At 40.7% G+C, this 15,939-nt stretch overlaps 1 protein-coding gene across 2 annotated transcripts in view; it reads left to right on the forward strand.

Annotated features, from left to right (window-relative positions):
• The window catches only part of Ankrd31 (ankyrin repeat domain 31), a 149,671-nt gene extending 138,601 nt beyond the window's left edge, over nt 1-11,070 (forward strand). For both annotated transcript variants that reach the window (XM_087896805.1, XM_087896806.1), the window contains one exon: nt 10,753-11,070. In XM_087896805.1, the coding sequence (XP_087752931.1) occupies nt 10,753-10,898 (146 nt within the window). In that variant the 3' untranslated portion in view covers nt 10,899-11,070. The remainder of the gene's footprint in view (nt 1-10,752) is intronic.
• Nucleotides 11,071-15,939: the final 4,869 nt, after the last annotated feature.

Consider the following 15,939-nt stretch of genomic DNA (forward strand, 5'->3'; position numbering starts at 1 on the left):
TCAGAAGTAAGCTGTGTTGGAAAAACAAATCTGATGATTTTTATTTTTGTTCTATTAAATAAAAAAATAAAACATGCAGAGGAAAAGCCAAAAATAAAAATTACTTTCAACCTAACCAAATTAACATTTCTGCTGAAGTACTAATTCTGTAACTAGCTAACATGAAAGTTGCCTTTATATTATTTTGCCTAATTAGTGAACCTAGCAATTCAGTTTTAATATACTTGTAGAATAGATAGCATCTGGTAGTGTTACCTAAGGAAGGTTTATTTCTCCCCACCCCATTCATGGACGTAACAGGCCCTTACCTGCACAGTCCTTGTTGGAAATGGAGCATAACAAGAGTATTAAGCATTCACTTACATGTGCTACTGTTTGTTTATAGGCCTCAGATGCCAGCAATCCTGTTAAGAATTATACCTCAGTAACAATGAAAATTAAAGGACAAGGTGTTTCTACCTATCAACCAAATGATTGCCTTAATTAAGCTCTCAGTGCAAACGTTGTGATCATCACTACAAAAATATTCAACATCTGACTCAAGAAGGGATTGAATCACTTCTCAGGGTCCTAACTTACTCTCTTTATTCACAAAAATTCTCTCAGAAACAAAATTTCTTCTTTAATCCTTCACTAACACTTCTTGATAATTTGTCCCTCGCACAGACATAAGATAAGAAAGGGAGATTTTTCTTTTTATTTAATAATGCATTTATAATATTCAGTATGCTATTGTTTTTTTGTTTTTGGTTGTTTTTTTTTTTTTTTTTTTGGTTTTTCGAGACAGGGTTTCTCTGTGTCTTTGGAGCCTGTCCTGGAACTAGCTCTTGTAGACCAGGCTGGCCTCGAACTCACAGAGATCCGCCTGCCTCTACCTCCCGAGTGCTGGGATTAAAAGCGTGAGCCACCACCGCCCGGCTTCAGTGTGCTATTGTTAAATTTGAGTCAAAGCAGCCCTCTGTCCCCAATCCAGTCCTCCTTGTCTTCATGCTTCAGAACTAGGAAGTATCTGGGCTCATTTAGTAGAACTAGACCTCTGAACATGATTCTCTATACTCTTCTCCAGTCAAAACTGTGACAATTATGGGGGACAAAATGTAGCAGATACTGTTGGACTCCATGAATGTCTGTGGAATGGCAGGGGTATTCCTCATATCAGTATTTTACATGTCAGCTCATAGTGCTAGCAATCACAGCAGCTTAGTTTTTCTAAGATCTTTTCCTGTGACTGATAGCATTTCCTAATGAACCCAGGACAAGAGCTCTTATAAAAGACATTGAATTTAAGCATTTACCGTGTGGTATCTGAGTCTTTCCTTTTTTCATCCCCTCAAATGAACGTCAGGGCTAAAGTGAAAATAAAACTAGTGTGGGATGATGTTCTTTTCCAAAGCAGATCTTTTTATATGTGTCCTTCTCATGATCCCCAAATCTGTTCCTTCTCCTTCATGGCACAGAACTTTAGTGGGGGTAGTGGGAGTTGAAGTATAGACTGGATTGGTGAGAAAATGTTTGTTAAAGTTCATGTTGAAAAAAATTATTGAGTATTATGAGTTATTTATTAAATTAAGAAAAGAAAAATTTGCTAACTACTGTGTATTCTTTTATTTTTGTCTTAACATGTTTGCACAAATATTTAAATATCAAAGGTGATAGACAAATACACAATATTATTAGAGCACAGAAACAAATTCAGAAGTTAGGATATAGCCTGGCTTCTTATTGGTTGCCTAAGGAGGAAAGGGAAGTGGAGCAAACAGAGTAGAAAAAAAGCCTGTACCTATAGAACGCACCTGAGACATGTGCAAGATAAAAGCTGAAGACTCACCAGGCTGGCTCTGAGACAAGTGATTTTCACTGTTCTTCCTGTCCTCTGTTAAGATCTCTCAAGCTCTTTTCCATGACACCTCCTAGTCAGCCATGTCAAGATGGAAGTGAGTGTCTCCTTCCTCCCAGGCAGTGGGTGTCAAAAGCTCATTGAAGTGAATGATGAGTACAAACTGGGTGCCTTCTATGAGAAGCACTTGACCATGGAAGTTGCTGTTGATGCTCTGGGTGAAGAGTGGAAGGATGGCATTGTCTAAATCGGTGAGAACGACAGACAACATTTTCTCATGAAGCAAGGCATCATTACTCATGGCAGAGTGGGCCTGCTATTGGGTAAGGGGCATTATTGTAGACTATGTAGAACTATAGAGAGAAAACACCAGTCTGTTCATGGATGCATTCTGGGTGCCAATCTGAACATTTTCACTTAGTTATTATAAAAAGTGGAGAGATGGATATTCCCGGACTGACAGATACTACTGTGCTTCCTAGGGCCCAAAAGAGCTAGCAGAATCTAAAAGTTTTTCAGTCTCTAAAGATGATGCCCACCAATATGTTGTGAGAAAGTCCTTCACAAAGAAGATAAGAAGCCTAGGACCAAAGCCCCCAAGATTTGGTGTCCTGTTATTCCATGTGTCATGGAGCTTGAGCACTGACGTACTACTTTGAAGAGGTAACACACTTAAGAAAAATATGGAGGTAGCCACAAAATATTCTCAACTTTTGGCTAAGAGAATGAAGGAAGCCAAAGAGACACACTAGGACTGTATCACCAAGAGACATGGGAAGTCCTCGCTGAAAACTTCTACTTCTGAGTCTAGTTGAAAGGAAGTCTTTAAGAGTAACAAATAAATGATGATCAGATCTTGAATGAAAAAGACCTTAGTCCTATAGCAGCCTGCCTATAGGAGCCCCTCTTCCCACCCTACGCCCATTGCCTGGGGACTCTGTTCTGGGTGGGGATGCAGGGCTCCTGAGCCTTTCATTCCTATCTCTCCAGATTTATTCTTTGTCCTATTGCAGAAGCCTCTCCTTCCTCCCTACCTCCATTCCCTGGGGACTCTGATGCAGACCCAGCTTGGCACTTTCCCACATAACCCTCCTAACCTCCTCTTTTTAACCCATCTCCATTCTGTTGTGTTAGGTACCAATCCTCAGAATCATTCTACCAAGGACTCCAAGTGGCCACACTGGGATGGGATTCAGGTGGTTTTCAGTATTCTTCCTGTCATCTGTTACACCCTATCCAGACTTACTTTTTGTCCTGTAGCAGCTGCTTGCAGGAGCCCCTCCTCTTACCCCACCTGCATTCCCTGGACACTACAACTTCTTGGCACAGACTCCAGTATCCACAGCTCTTTTCAGGAGCCCCTCAACCTTTCTTTCTAGATAATCTCCATGTGTTTCTGCCACCCATGGACCTGACCAACACAAGCATTCCTTACCAAGGACCAAACAAAGCTTACCGTGCTTTTCCAGGATCCAAAGAGGGCAGCAACAGCAACCAAAGAACACCCACCCCACAAAGGCAAAACTAGATATCAATACCAAAAACACCTTAAACATATTCCTAGATACCAGATTCCGGCACAAAAACACAGTCAGGAACAGCCGGGACAGTATGAGTCTTCCAGAAGCATGTCGCCCTATTGCAATGAGCCCAGGTAAATGTAATATAGCTGAAGCACAACACAAGGACTTCAAAATAACAAAGTATATTGAAGGACCTTAAGGAGGACATGAATAAATCCCTTAATGAAGTCTGGGGGAAGAAGGGAACAGGGAACAATTGAATGAAATAATAGAAACAATTCAAGATATGAAAATAGAATTAAGCAAATAAATAGAACTACTAAAGAAAACAGAAATTGAAATCAAACTAGAAATGAAAGATTTAGGATGTCAAACAAAAGGTATAGAGGTAAACCTCACTAACAGACTACAAGATATGGATGAGAGAATCTTGGCTGTTGAATACAAAGTAGAAGAAACGGATAACAAAAAAAAAATGTGAGGTCTAAAAAACATCCATATACAAAATATGCTGGAAATGGGGGGCACCATGAAAAGACCAGGAAAGAGGAAGGAAAAAAAACAGACTAGAGGAACAGAAAATACTTTTAACACTATCATTGAAGAAAATTTCCCCAATATAAAAAAGGGGGTGCTTCTCAAGGTCCAGGACTCCAGATTCCCTCATTCAACCAAAAATAAACAACAACAACAAAGAAAGAAACAAATGAATCCAGTGCAGAGTTCTACCAGACCTTAAAAGAAGGATGCAATCCTCAAACTATTCCACAAAATAGAAACTTATGGAACATTTCCTAAATCCTTTTACAAGGCCACTATTACTCTAATATCAAAACCACACAAAGACTCAACAACAAAAAAAAGAAAATTATAGATAAATATCTCTTATAAACATCAATATAAAATTCTCAAGAAAATATTTGCAATCAGAACCCAAGAACATGTTGAAAAGAATATCCACAATAATCAAATTGACTTCATCTCAGAGAGTCCAGGGATAGTTCAATATACATATCTAAATACTTGTAAATAATCTTCCACATAAACAGACTAAAAAAAGGAACAACAGATGATTGTTGAGAAAAGTAGAATACATCGTTTTGGGGAAACAAAGGAAACAGAATAGGAGGAATAAATAGGTGGGTGCAAGAGAAGGGTAGAGTAGGGAGTATGGGGAGTGACAACTAATACTCAAAACCATGTGAGAATCCATGTGGAAACCTGCTACTAGAGAAGCTTCCCGAAATACCTGCCTAGAGGAAAGGGATAGAAATGGAGTCACCAAAGAATAGGGGATTCATTGTCCCAGCAAGACATCTTATGTCACTAAGTAAAACCTCCGTGCCAGAAATGGATTATATCTTGAGTCATTAAACATAGAAGCTCCATGGAAACCCCCAGGCATAGTAAGGCTGCTATACTCAGATCAGAACCTTCCTCAGCCCTCATCAGAGAAGCTTCTTGCCATAGTTGAAAGCTAACCCAAAGACCCGAAACTAAATGATGTGCAGAGGATAGCATTACTCGTGTCATGAAACATGAAAAAGTTGATGTGTCCCTGACTAGAAACCTCAGCCCTGCTGACTAATATTCATGATCCTGGAAGCCTGGAAGGTACTCTGCACATTGCCAGAGAAGAAAGGTAATTAACAGTATCTCCCAGCTACAATCCCTGCTTGCAAGATATACTGGTGCAATAGTATGGGAGCTACCAACAACTTTCTGATTGAATTTAAGGCCCATTTGATAACACTGCTAACGTGACCATGGACATGAGACTAGGTAGGTCATGGACCTAGAGGAAACCCAATATATTATTATGCTAAAGGAATATGGTGATAAAATTACTCCTGACAACATATCCTGTATTCATAGACCAGTGCTTAGCTTGGCCCTCATCAGAGAACCTTCTTTCAGGAGATAGGAGCTGAAATAGAGATCCACCACTAGAAAGCGTGCAGAGAGTGAAAAACTTCGGAGCACTCGGTCTCACAGAACCCACTCACAGGACCCACACAGGTTCATGCCAGACGGAGTCCCAGCACTGAGAAGGGGAAGTGGACATGGACTTCCACCAGACGGGGTTCATTTACCTTTTTACTGATGGAGTCGCACTGGGTAGTTAACCACTTCAGGGCAGACCCATGCTCAGAAGTAGTCTGCCAATACAAAATGAACTCAATCTTATTTTTGTGAACTTTTTGTCTTATTTTGATCTGTTTGAACACTTTGTTTGTTTATTTTGATCTTCATTTGTGTGATTTGCAGGGATTGTGTGTGTTTCTTGGGGATTTGTCATTTTGTTTTTGTTCTGTTTTTTTTTCCTGAAGAGAAAATAACATAAATTTAAAATAAAATTAAACATAAATTTAAATAACCAAATTTAAAGAACATAAATTTGGGTGGTTAGAGAGGTGAGGAAGACATGGAAGGAATTGAGAGAGGGAAAAACATAACCAAAATATTATATGAAACTTTTCAATAAAAAAGCTTTTTTTTGAAAGCTGAAAACTCAGCAACGAAATCTCAGAAAACAGCATGTGTTGTGATAGGAACAGGCCCGAACTGGAGTCCCAGAAGAAACATTGATTCTGGAACTGTGTTTCTGACTACTTACTTTTCAAAAGACTGTTTCAAAATAGGCATTCAAAACTACATATGCATTTTTTCAGAAAAGAAAAAAATATAACTGGCAGTGGGCAGGGGAATTTTTTTGGTTGGTGTGATGGCTCACCAGATTAAAGCACTTTCTGCTAAGCCTGACTAGTTGAGTTCAATCTCTGACACCCACAGGGTAGAAGGAAAGAGCTAACTCCCAGAAATGGTCCCCATGTGTGCTCTGTGGCGTCTGCATGCCCTGCCCCCCCCCACAAAATATATACAGTTCTGTCAGAGGGAAGTTTGTATATTGGCAATGTACAGCAAGTATAATGGCAACACAGTCATCCCGTCTCTTTGCTCTGTCGTCTTTAATATTATGTTCTTAGCTCAACTCGAGCCATCACATCTGAACTCTAGATATCAAGAGGCAACCTTAAGAAATTGTGCCAAAAGTCTACCCCAGAACTATGGTATATACTTCATCGGCCAGGATTTAATCAAATTCCACACATAGCTGCCAGGAAAGTTTCCCATATAAAGTGTTAGCCAGCATTCTGTCAGCTGGCAGAAGAAAAAGCCAAAAAGGAACGAACCAATAGTTTCTGCCAAACGGGTTCTTAAGGTAGCAGAATACACCTGCCACTTTTTATGTCACTGACGTGAAATGCCTGAAAGAGACAGCTTGAGAGGAGCAGTCTTTCTTTCGACTCAGTTTCAACGTCTGTGGTTGCTTAGTTCCATGCATGTGCTTTAGAAAGACATGATGGTTCCAAAATGTCCCCTTCCTGGCTGACCAGGAATCAGAAAGCAGGAGAGGAGGTAGCCAGGGGTAACATGTGCTCCAGGACCTTCCTTCAGTGGCCTACTTCATCATCAGGGCTCTACCCACTTAAGTTTCCATGACCTCCCAAATTAACACTGCCAGCTAGCAACCAACTTTTCAAAATAAGAGCCTGTGGAGAACAGTTCATGTCCAAACCACAACACTGTAAATAGAGAAAATACTAATTTAGACACAACAAATTATGTTGGATAATTTCACATATTACAAGGAACTTTACACTGGGAATTGAAGCAGTGGGCCTGTCTGAACACTGGATTAAAAAAAAAAAGATGTTACAATTAAGAGTTGGGCCAGTTGTAAAGAGCTTGAGTCAATAAAGGGGTCTTGGCCTGAGGTAGCAGGGTATTGTGCACAGCATCAGTATGTGCTCTCTCAGCTGGGGTCTTGCTGCTGTGCCCCTTTGCAGTCACATACAGGAATCCCCAAGTTTGGTGTGCCAATAGATTCCTGTTTCTCCCATAAGTTCAAGACCAGCCTGAGCAGTATAATGAGAGCTCATCTCAAAATAAACAAATAAAACCCCTTTATTTTAGTGTCCATAGAATGAGAGCGCGAGCAGAGAGTCTCTGAAACTGTTCTTGTGTGTAGAGCTAATGCTGCAGCAGGTCTCGTGTTAAGCAAGACGTGCAACAAGTTTCTCCCTCTTGAACCACCAGATTTAACTAAGCATTGTATTCATGCCCAGTGAGCAGAGAATACAGTTTTAAAGCAGAATTTTGATCCATATACAGATTAAATTCCTGACATACTCTGGTTTGCTATCTACTCAGTCACTGCCAACACAAACTTTAGCAGGCACCTTCCTAGGTCTAGAGATTTTAAAGGGCACTAAGTCTCTGTGAAAGATGCCCATACTAGCCATCAGGAAGGTATCAGTGAAAACAGTAGTTTTATTTTGTATAACCAGAGTGGGATAGCTTTTAAAAATTCATACTATGCAGTATCAATAAGGATATGGAGAAGAAAATAGGCATCGTCATAGATAACTTATATGCTGGCAGTGGTATTGGCAGACATGTCTGAAATAGGAAGTATGTACACATCCACAACCTCGTCACTTAGCTTACAAATAGCAGTCCTGCAGAAGTAATTGCACATGACTGGAATAAAGCATAAATTAGAAAGTAACTGTCACAGATGGATTGAACACTCAGAACAAAACTAATGTAGGTGCAGTGTCTGTCTATGGAGATAAGGACGGACCGTGCCTTACTGTTGTGAGTTTTACAAGCTTAGAAATAGCTCCAATCCCCAACTTTTGTGGGATACCTTGTTTCTGGAAATGGGGTTTGTTGTTACATGCCCAAAGTCTCAATTACTTAGGAGCTTGAGCAGGATTCCCAAAGCCCATCTGTTCTGTTGGAGATCTATGAAAACACAGCCTTACAGCCAGCAGGGAAACAGTCTGGGTGAGGGTGGAATGAAGCTCAGTTCAGCCTAATTTAGATAACCAGTGTGGGACCAAGACTTCAAGAATCTGATGTCAGGTTGTATGTTTTTGCACATTTAAGCATGGCACAATTTTGGGAAGAAGTTTTCATGTAACAGTTAACTCAGACCGGTGAGTGTAACAGAGCTTAAGACATGTTTACATTGAAGCTCTTTGAAAGGACATACAGCTTTGTAAGATGGGTTCTGTTGACTTTAAAACATTGTTCAAAGTAAGGGTGTAGGGAGTATGACTGAGGTGAACGTAATCCCTGTAGGTGTCAGGCTGACCTGGCCCTAAGATGACGTAGAAGTCACTTGGGTTGTTGTAAAGTACAAGTAACATCTCTCCCAAGGATGAGTTTTATGTCTTAGAAGTAATTCTCAGGATTTATAGGGAAAGGATCTGGGATAAGTAAAACATAAATTCTGGGAGATACAGGCAGACTCTGGCTCATCAGACAACAAAGGATCACTAGGTTGTAAACTACATCTGTTCCCGAATTCCAGGAGAACGGGTTAAACATCTCTTTCCTTTTAAGGATGCCTGTGAGTTTAACTTTACTGGCTTCTCCAGTGCTTATTTGTGTATTTTTGCCCTCTACAATTAATATGAGAATTATATATTCATATAAGGAATATATTTTAAAATGTAAAAAGCATTCAGTTGTAGTACCAGGTTGTGTGTTCAGATGTGTGTGGATGTGGGTGCACATGTGGCAGCCAGAAGTTAGCCTTGGCTACTGTTCTTCAGTTGCTGTCTACCTTAGTTTTTATTTTGTTTAATTTTTTTCCTTCATTTATTTTGCTTTATTTTGTTTTGGGTTGTTTGGGTTTTTTTGTTTTTGTTTTTGCAACAAGTTCTCATTGGTCTGAAACTTACCAAGAAAGCTAAGCTGGGTGGCCAATGCAGGGGTCCACCTGCCATCACTGCCCCCTCTCTGCTGGGATTACAAAGAGATACCACTGCCATCTATGCCTGGTTTGGGGGTTTTGTCTGTTTGTTTTTTATTTCTTTCTTTTCTTCCCCTGAGTTCTGGGAAATCAAGCTTAGGTCTTTATGATGATAGTCAAGTAAGAACGCTACTGACTGAGTTGTCCGCAGTCTGTAAGTGACAGTTTAAAACCCCACTTGGACTGACCTAAACCACTAAAAATGGAATTTTTCTGACACATGTACATGTCAGTAAAGGTCAGGGAAGATCTAAAGGCTTTATTGAGGTTTCAGACAGCATCACTAAACAGAATTTTCCTCTTTCAACTTCTAAATGCAATCCCAGAAACCTGGTATAGTGATAAATACTCGTGATCCTACCATTCAGGAGGTCAATGCTGGGGGGATCAGAAGTTCAGGGCCATCCTGTTTTGTGGTGAATTCAGGCTAGCCTGAGATGCATGAAACCACTTTTAAAAAATGACAGCCTCTCTTTACCCAAGGCTGTCTGCCTGTTGGCTCAAGTCTAGAAGTGGGAACTTACTGTGACTCTTCCCCAAAGACTCGGCAGAGTTCTCATTGTATCTCACCTCCCTCTGAAAGAATTGTGCTATCACTGAGTTAGCTCCTGATTTGGTACAGATGTAAATGAATCAATAAGTTTATAATAAATACAGCCCAAAGCACATGAGCCAAGTCAGGTGAAAGGGAAAGTCACAGACAGGCAGGTTCCAGGGGAAATAAAGATGGGCACTGGTCATCAGAAGCACCATTGCCCCTGAAATACCTGATTTTATGAAAGATTTGTATCCATAGGATATGGATAAAATTAATGGACTACTTGATGTGTCTAACTAAAACTGCCTTGGTGAAGTTTTAACTCACTGATCATCTCTGTAGAGAAAGATTTGATTTGGTAATTGACAAGTGACTCAAATAACCAAACTCGGAGACTATTGGAGATTGAAGCAACTAGTTTAACATCATTCACCCTTTCAAGAAGCAGAGGCAAAAGAACCCTTTTCCTTACCAAAGAGCTATAGAAGTGGTATCATTGCCTTGAGACCACGCTCCACATGTATGGTAGATGAAGGACTAGAACATTGGTCATCTGTCTTCTATTCTAAAACAGCCTAATTAATAATTAATCAGTAATCAATAGTGATCATTATAATGGCAACAGTTTTTTTGTTTGTCATCTGCCAGGTAATGATGTATTAAGCAGTATACATGCAAGATTTCATTTAGTCTTCACATCTGTTTCATTCACAACTTATTGGAAATTGAGGGCCAGGAATCCTTATTCAGCTGCCCTCCAAAGTTTTCTTCATGCTTTTTCTGCTATAATTTTAGACTACAAATAGCTCTCTCCTCCTCCTTCCCCCTCTCCCCATCCCACCAATGTGTGCCCCTTTCCTCCCTCCCTCTCTCTCATAGGTTTGTCTCAGGTATAGAAAGTGGAATGATGAATGTCATTAGCAACTATGCTCAGGTGTGGATTGACTGGGTTCTAGAATATGTAATAACTATGTTTAACTCCTACATTATAAAAGGCCAGTTTTAATTTTGATTCCTGTTTTAACAGGCACTTCCAGAAAGTCAGTGCAAAGTTTCCCTCATTATCTACAGATAAAAGAAATACTTTCAATCAGTGACCAAGAGCTTCTGCCAAGCCACGTAATGGAGCAGCACTGGAAGTTCTATGTGGAATGTAAGACGCTACCATTCTGAAGCCTGGGTTCTTGGTAGCCTATTTCGTATTGTTCTAATCTGCAGCCACCCATCCCATCTTGTGTGGCGGGCACTGGGGATTATTTTGAGAGCTGTGTATTCACTGTGATAAGAAAACTGCTAGGCCAGGTTAGTGCCTTCATGCCAGTGAAATAAAGGCATTCCTGAAGAAGACTTGCTTTAGTTTTATTGACAGAAACTTAAAACTATCCTTGCATTTGGCATTTCTGCCTCTGCGTGAGTAGCAGTTCTTGTGAGGAAAGTGAAGATACACGCAAAAGTGGTTCACATAATTATCCCCTAAGAGACCCTGGGTTGTTTTCCCCAGTTACTCTGAACTGTAGCTCAAAAAAAATGAAGGAAATTTAACTTTTATATAAGATTAGTATCATATAAGATTTATATAAAATTAGTATAGGTAATGCTAAATCTTAGAACAGAACTGACCAGTGCTGACTGGAGCTGACTGTCTCTGAAGGATGCACCTTTGACGTCTACACTGTCATGAGCATTTGGAAGATACTCAAGAGTTTTATCAGTTTTCCCAAACTCCTTACTATTTTGGTAACCAAATAATTCTCATCCCTCATTCTGTCTGGCTCCCAAATAAGCTTTGGCTTGACATTTGTGTACTATTGCTTCTCTCTCATGTAGAAAAGTGGAAATTGCTATAAAAATCACTAGAAGGCTGGAGAGGTGGCTCAGCAGAATCCCAGTACCCATGTGACAGCTCACAGCCCTCTCTAGAGCTCCAGGTCCAGGAGATCCAGTGCTCTCTGGTTTCTGTGGGCACTGGGCATGCATTGCACAGGCATGCATGTAGACAAAACGCCAATACACATAAAATAATTGTTCAACATTTTTAATGAGCAGAACATGTTTGGGGAACCATGGTATAGGCTTTGGATGTCTAACTTCAAATGCATAAAACATTTAGAAAATATCTTTATACTATGCAGTTGAGAGCTGACTCTGAGATGTTGGGATACACATCTGGGCAACTTGGGACAGGAAGGATCTGGTCCACCCAGAGCTGGCGAGAGCTGCTCTGCCATGACTCTTCTGAGAGACCGCAGGGCAGTGTAGGGTATTTGCAAGCAGTTCTGTCTATTCTGGATTCTCAGTGAAGCTCGTAAGCTTCTGACCCTCAGCCACACACAGTACCCTGAAGACTGTCCAGTGATCCAATCTACTTGATCTTTGTGCTCTTTCTGTGAGACCGGTTTTAATAATTCACTGCATGTATTCATTGCACATAGTACTGTATTATATAGGGTATTTTCATACATGAATATGATACACATTGAGTATATTACCTTTCATATGCCTCTTTCCTCTTTTTCCCTCTTCCCCTCCCCTATTAGTCCCCCCTTTTCCTAGAGAGTCTTGCCTCCCTTTTCATATATACATAATATTTACTTATTTAAAATATAGGAACTATTCATGAGAGAAGACATATTTGTCTTTTTGAGACTAACTTAATTTCCTTATTTTCAGTTACTTCCATTTACCTGTGATTGGCATAACTTTGCTCTTTATAGCTGAAAATACTTTCATTGTGGCTATGTACATTTTCTTTACCCATTCTTCTGCTGCCGGGCACCTGCTATTGCGCACAGTGATGCAATAAACATGACTCTTGAAATATTTTTATGATGCATTGACCTGAGCCCTCCATTCCCCTCAGTTCAGCCCTCGTCAGCACCAGTGTAGACTGCAGTTCTGTTTCGCTTGCTATTGATGAGCACTGTGTCATGCTGCTGACAAAATATTCTTAAGTATCTACACTGCCCCCTTTGCTGCTGCAAGAGTGAAACTGTACCAGCCCAGACTTCAGCACCACTGACAGTGTGGTGGAAGACCACCCAGCCTTAGTACCAACCCAGCACATAGGAGCAACGCCTGCCAGAATCACAGACCTCATCCAACACAGTTCATAGTTCTGGGAAAGTCCTTAAATGTACTAACCTTGCTTTCTGGCTTCTGTAGTTCACTTTTGGTTAACTGTTCTTGCTGACTTAGTATATCATTCTAGGATTTGAATTTGTGCTTAAAAGCTCACCCTGAGACTGTACTCAGGACCCAAACATCCAGTGTAGTCACCAGCCAGCTAATAAAGGCTTTCTATTGACTTTAACCCACAGCTAAGTGATCTTCTCCGATGGATACCTTACAACAAAATCTAGGCCAACAATTCAAATCCTAATGTAGTCTTCCAATTTCATCTCTCAATAATCTCTAACTCTTAAATATCTTTTTTTTTTTTTGGTCTCTGCTTTGAACTGAATTGTGTCCCTCAAGATTGATGTGTTAAATCTCTAGTCCCCAATTTCTCAAATTTTATGTTTGTAGATAGGGCCTTTAGAAGGTTGGTTAAGTCAGATAAAGTCATTAAGGCGGGCTCTGATCTGTCTTCCTCAAGAGACACCAGGGATGTAAGAGCACATCAGTAGGTATCCGTCTATGAACAAGTGGTCCCAGCACAGAATAGATGGCAGCGATACTAACTAGACCATGATTTTGAAAGATCTATTTCTGTTGTTTTAAGCCACCCCATATATGGTGTTTTCACACTATTGACCCTAGAAATGAATACAACCTGACACCCCTCTCCCTCATTTACAGTTTCCCCACCTAGAACATTCCCTCTCTTCTGCATCCAGCTTGGCTCCCGGGACTTGGATCTGACTGAGGCGGTGAATGAATGAGAAAAAAAAATGACAGATGGAGAAGCTAGGTCAGGTGGTCTGGGCTCTCGACTGGGAAAGCCTCAGCACCCAGAAGCTCACAGTGTTCAGTATATAGAGTTGAACAATGACAGGGTTATGGTCCACAGCCAGATCAAGGGAACGGGCTTAGCTCTTCTCTGTAGGAGTGATCTCTGTTGTGGAGCAGTCTCCAGGCCATAACTGTCTGGGGAGGGGAAGAAGCTATGGGACATTTTCTGTACACACTGTCAACACTCACACTTGGTTCCTCAAGGAAGGCACTGCCATTTCCTTCTGAGCCTTCCAGGTGGCAGGGAGGTTTTGCCATCCCTCCAAGGTTCTGAGGCTCTGGGGTCCTTCACATGGACATGCCCATGTCAAAGCACAATTCACTCAGGGCTTCCTTCACTCCCCTACACTTCTCTCCCCTGCCCATCTATAGTTTCCATCATATAATTCATCGTATAGTTCATCCTATAGTTTGTCATATAGTTCATCATACAGTTCATCATGTAGTTCATCATATAGTCTGTCATGTAGTTCATATAGTTCATCATATGGTTCATATAGTTCATCATACAGTTCATCATGTAGTTCATCATATAGTCTGTCATGTAGTTCATATAGTTCATCATATACTTCATATAGTCATATAGTTCATCATATAGTTCGTATAGTCATCATATAGTTTGTCATAGTTTATTGTATCATATAGTTCATATAGTCATCATATAGTTAACACATGAGGCCACTCCTCATTTATGACCTCCTATATTGTCTTGTCAGCTTATCTTAATCCAAGCCCTTAATAGTTGGTGCCTGCTATTCCTAGTTTGAGTTTTTGTAGTTTGTCTCCCTGAAGCATTTCAAAAACCTTACTGAGAATCCAGTTCACAACTGTGTAGTTCATGCTTCCTGTAAAGTAACTCAAGCACAGCAGACACTTAAGAACTTCCTGTCAGTTACAGTGCTTTGAAGTCAGTAACAAAAATCCTACTAAAAATGGCTTAAGCAGTAAGGAAGCTTCACTTCAACGAGCCAAGGTGTGGGAACTTGGGAATGGCTGTTTTGGTTGAGCAACACCATCATTATTTGTTCTCCACATTCCCATCACAGGGGCTCTGCTGCTGATACAGTTAGAAAACTGTTGTTTGGAATGAAACGAGTATCTTCCGGTGCACTTCTTTTGGGAAATAGCTCTCCTGAACACTGCCATTTCAAGAAAGGCTGTTTTACGGTCTGGCAGGATGGCTCGGCAGAGACAGGTGCTTGCCAACAAGCCAGGCAACCTGAGTTAGAGACTCAGTGGGTGAAGGAGAGGACAGAGTGCCACAAGTGGTCCCTTCATGGCATGTACACACACATGCGCGCACACAAAACAGATAATCTTTTTAGAAAATTGTTTTTCCTCAACCACAGTGAATTACCAGCCATTCTTCAGGAGGTCACTCCCTGGAGAAGTGATGTTACCTTGATTTGCTGACAGAAATGCATGCCCAAGTGTGGGAAAGCTACACAAATCATCCACTGTACCGGTCAGGAAATGATGGGGAGGGGAGAAAGGAAGTGTAGTCCTTCGTACTTGTAAGTGGTTGGAATAAGAACCAATGTATCGTTAATAATACATACAGTGGTCATTATAAGCACTTTTGATATATTCATGCATATAATCCTCACCATACCGTATGAGATGGGAAATGCTGTCACTCATTTTAAGATGAGTGAACTGAGGAAAGAACCAAGTCACTTGGCCAAGAGGTAGACTAGAAATCAAACCTACCAGTCTGGCTTCGGAGCTCACGTTATGTACCATGTCTGTTTTTTCTCTCCACCAAAGTTGCTGAATTCAAAATGCACAGTAGGCTATTGGAACAGTGTTATCCTCGTGATGGTGATTTCATTGGTTTCTGCTGCCTACACATTCTGTGTAGTCCATTTGCTCACCACGGTAGCACAGGCTGATTCTCACTGTTAGCCAAGGGAGTGCAGGACTGCAGCTGACCAGTTCTAATATAAGCGCATTGGTATCTACTCTTGAAGTCCTTTGTTTTCCTCTCTTGCAGTGTTCTCGATGTGAACAAACTAATTTGTGTAGAACTGTCTTGCTGCTCTGAATGATTGCACCCATTGGCCCTGGCTTGCAGGAGACTGGATTTCTTGTCTATTGGGAACTAACAGCACTTAACCTCCCATGTATTTTTGGATTCTGGTCCTGCTTTTTGTTGTTGTTGTTTTGTTTTTCCTGCTCTAGTGGTGTTTGCTAAAGCCTATTTAACACAAGAAAACTCATCCTTAAACATGTAAAAGCCAAGAACTGTGATTTCGTCCCACTG

This window comes from Myodes glareolus, chromosome 15, assembly GCF_982192425.1.
Source record: "Myodes glareolus chromosome 15, mMyoGla1.1, whole genome shotgun sequence".
In the NCBI taxonomy this organism is placed as follows: domain Eukaryota; kingdom Metazoa; phylum Chordata; class Mammalia; order Rodentia; family Cricetidae; genus Myodes; species Myodes glareolus.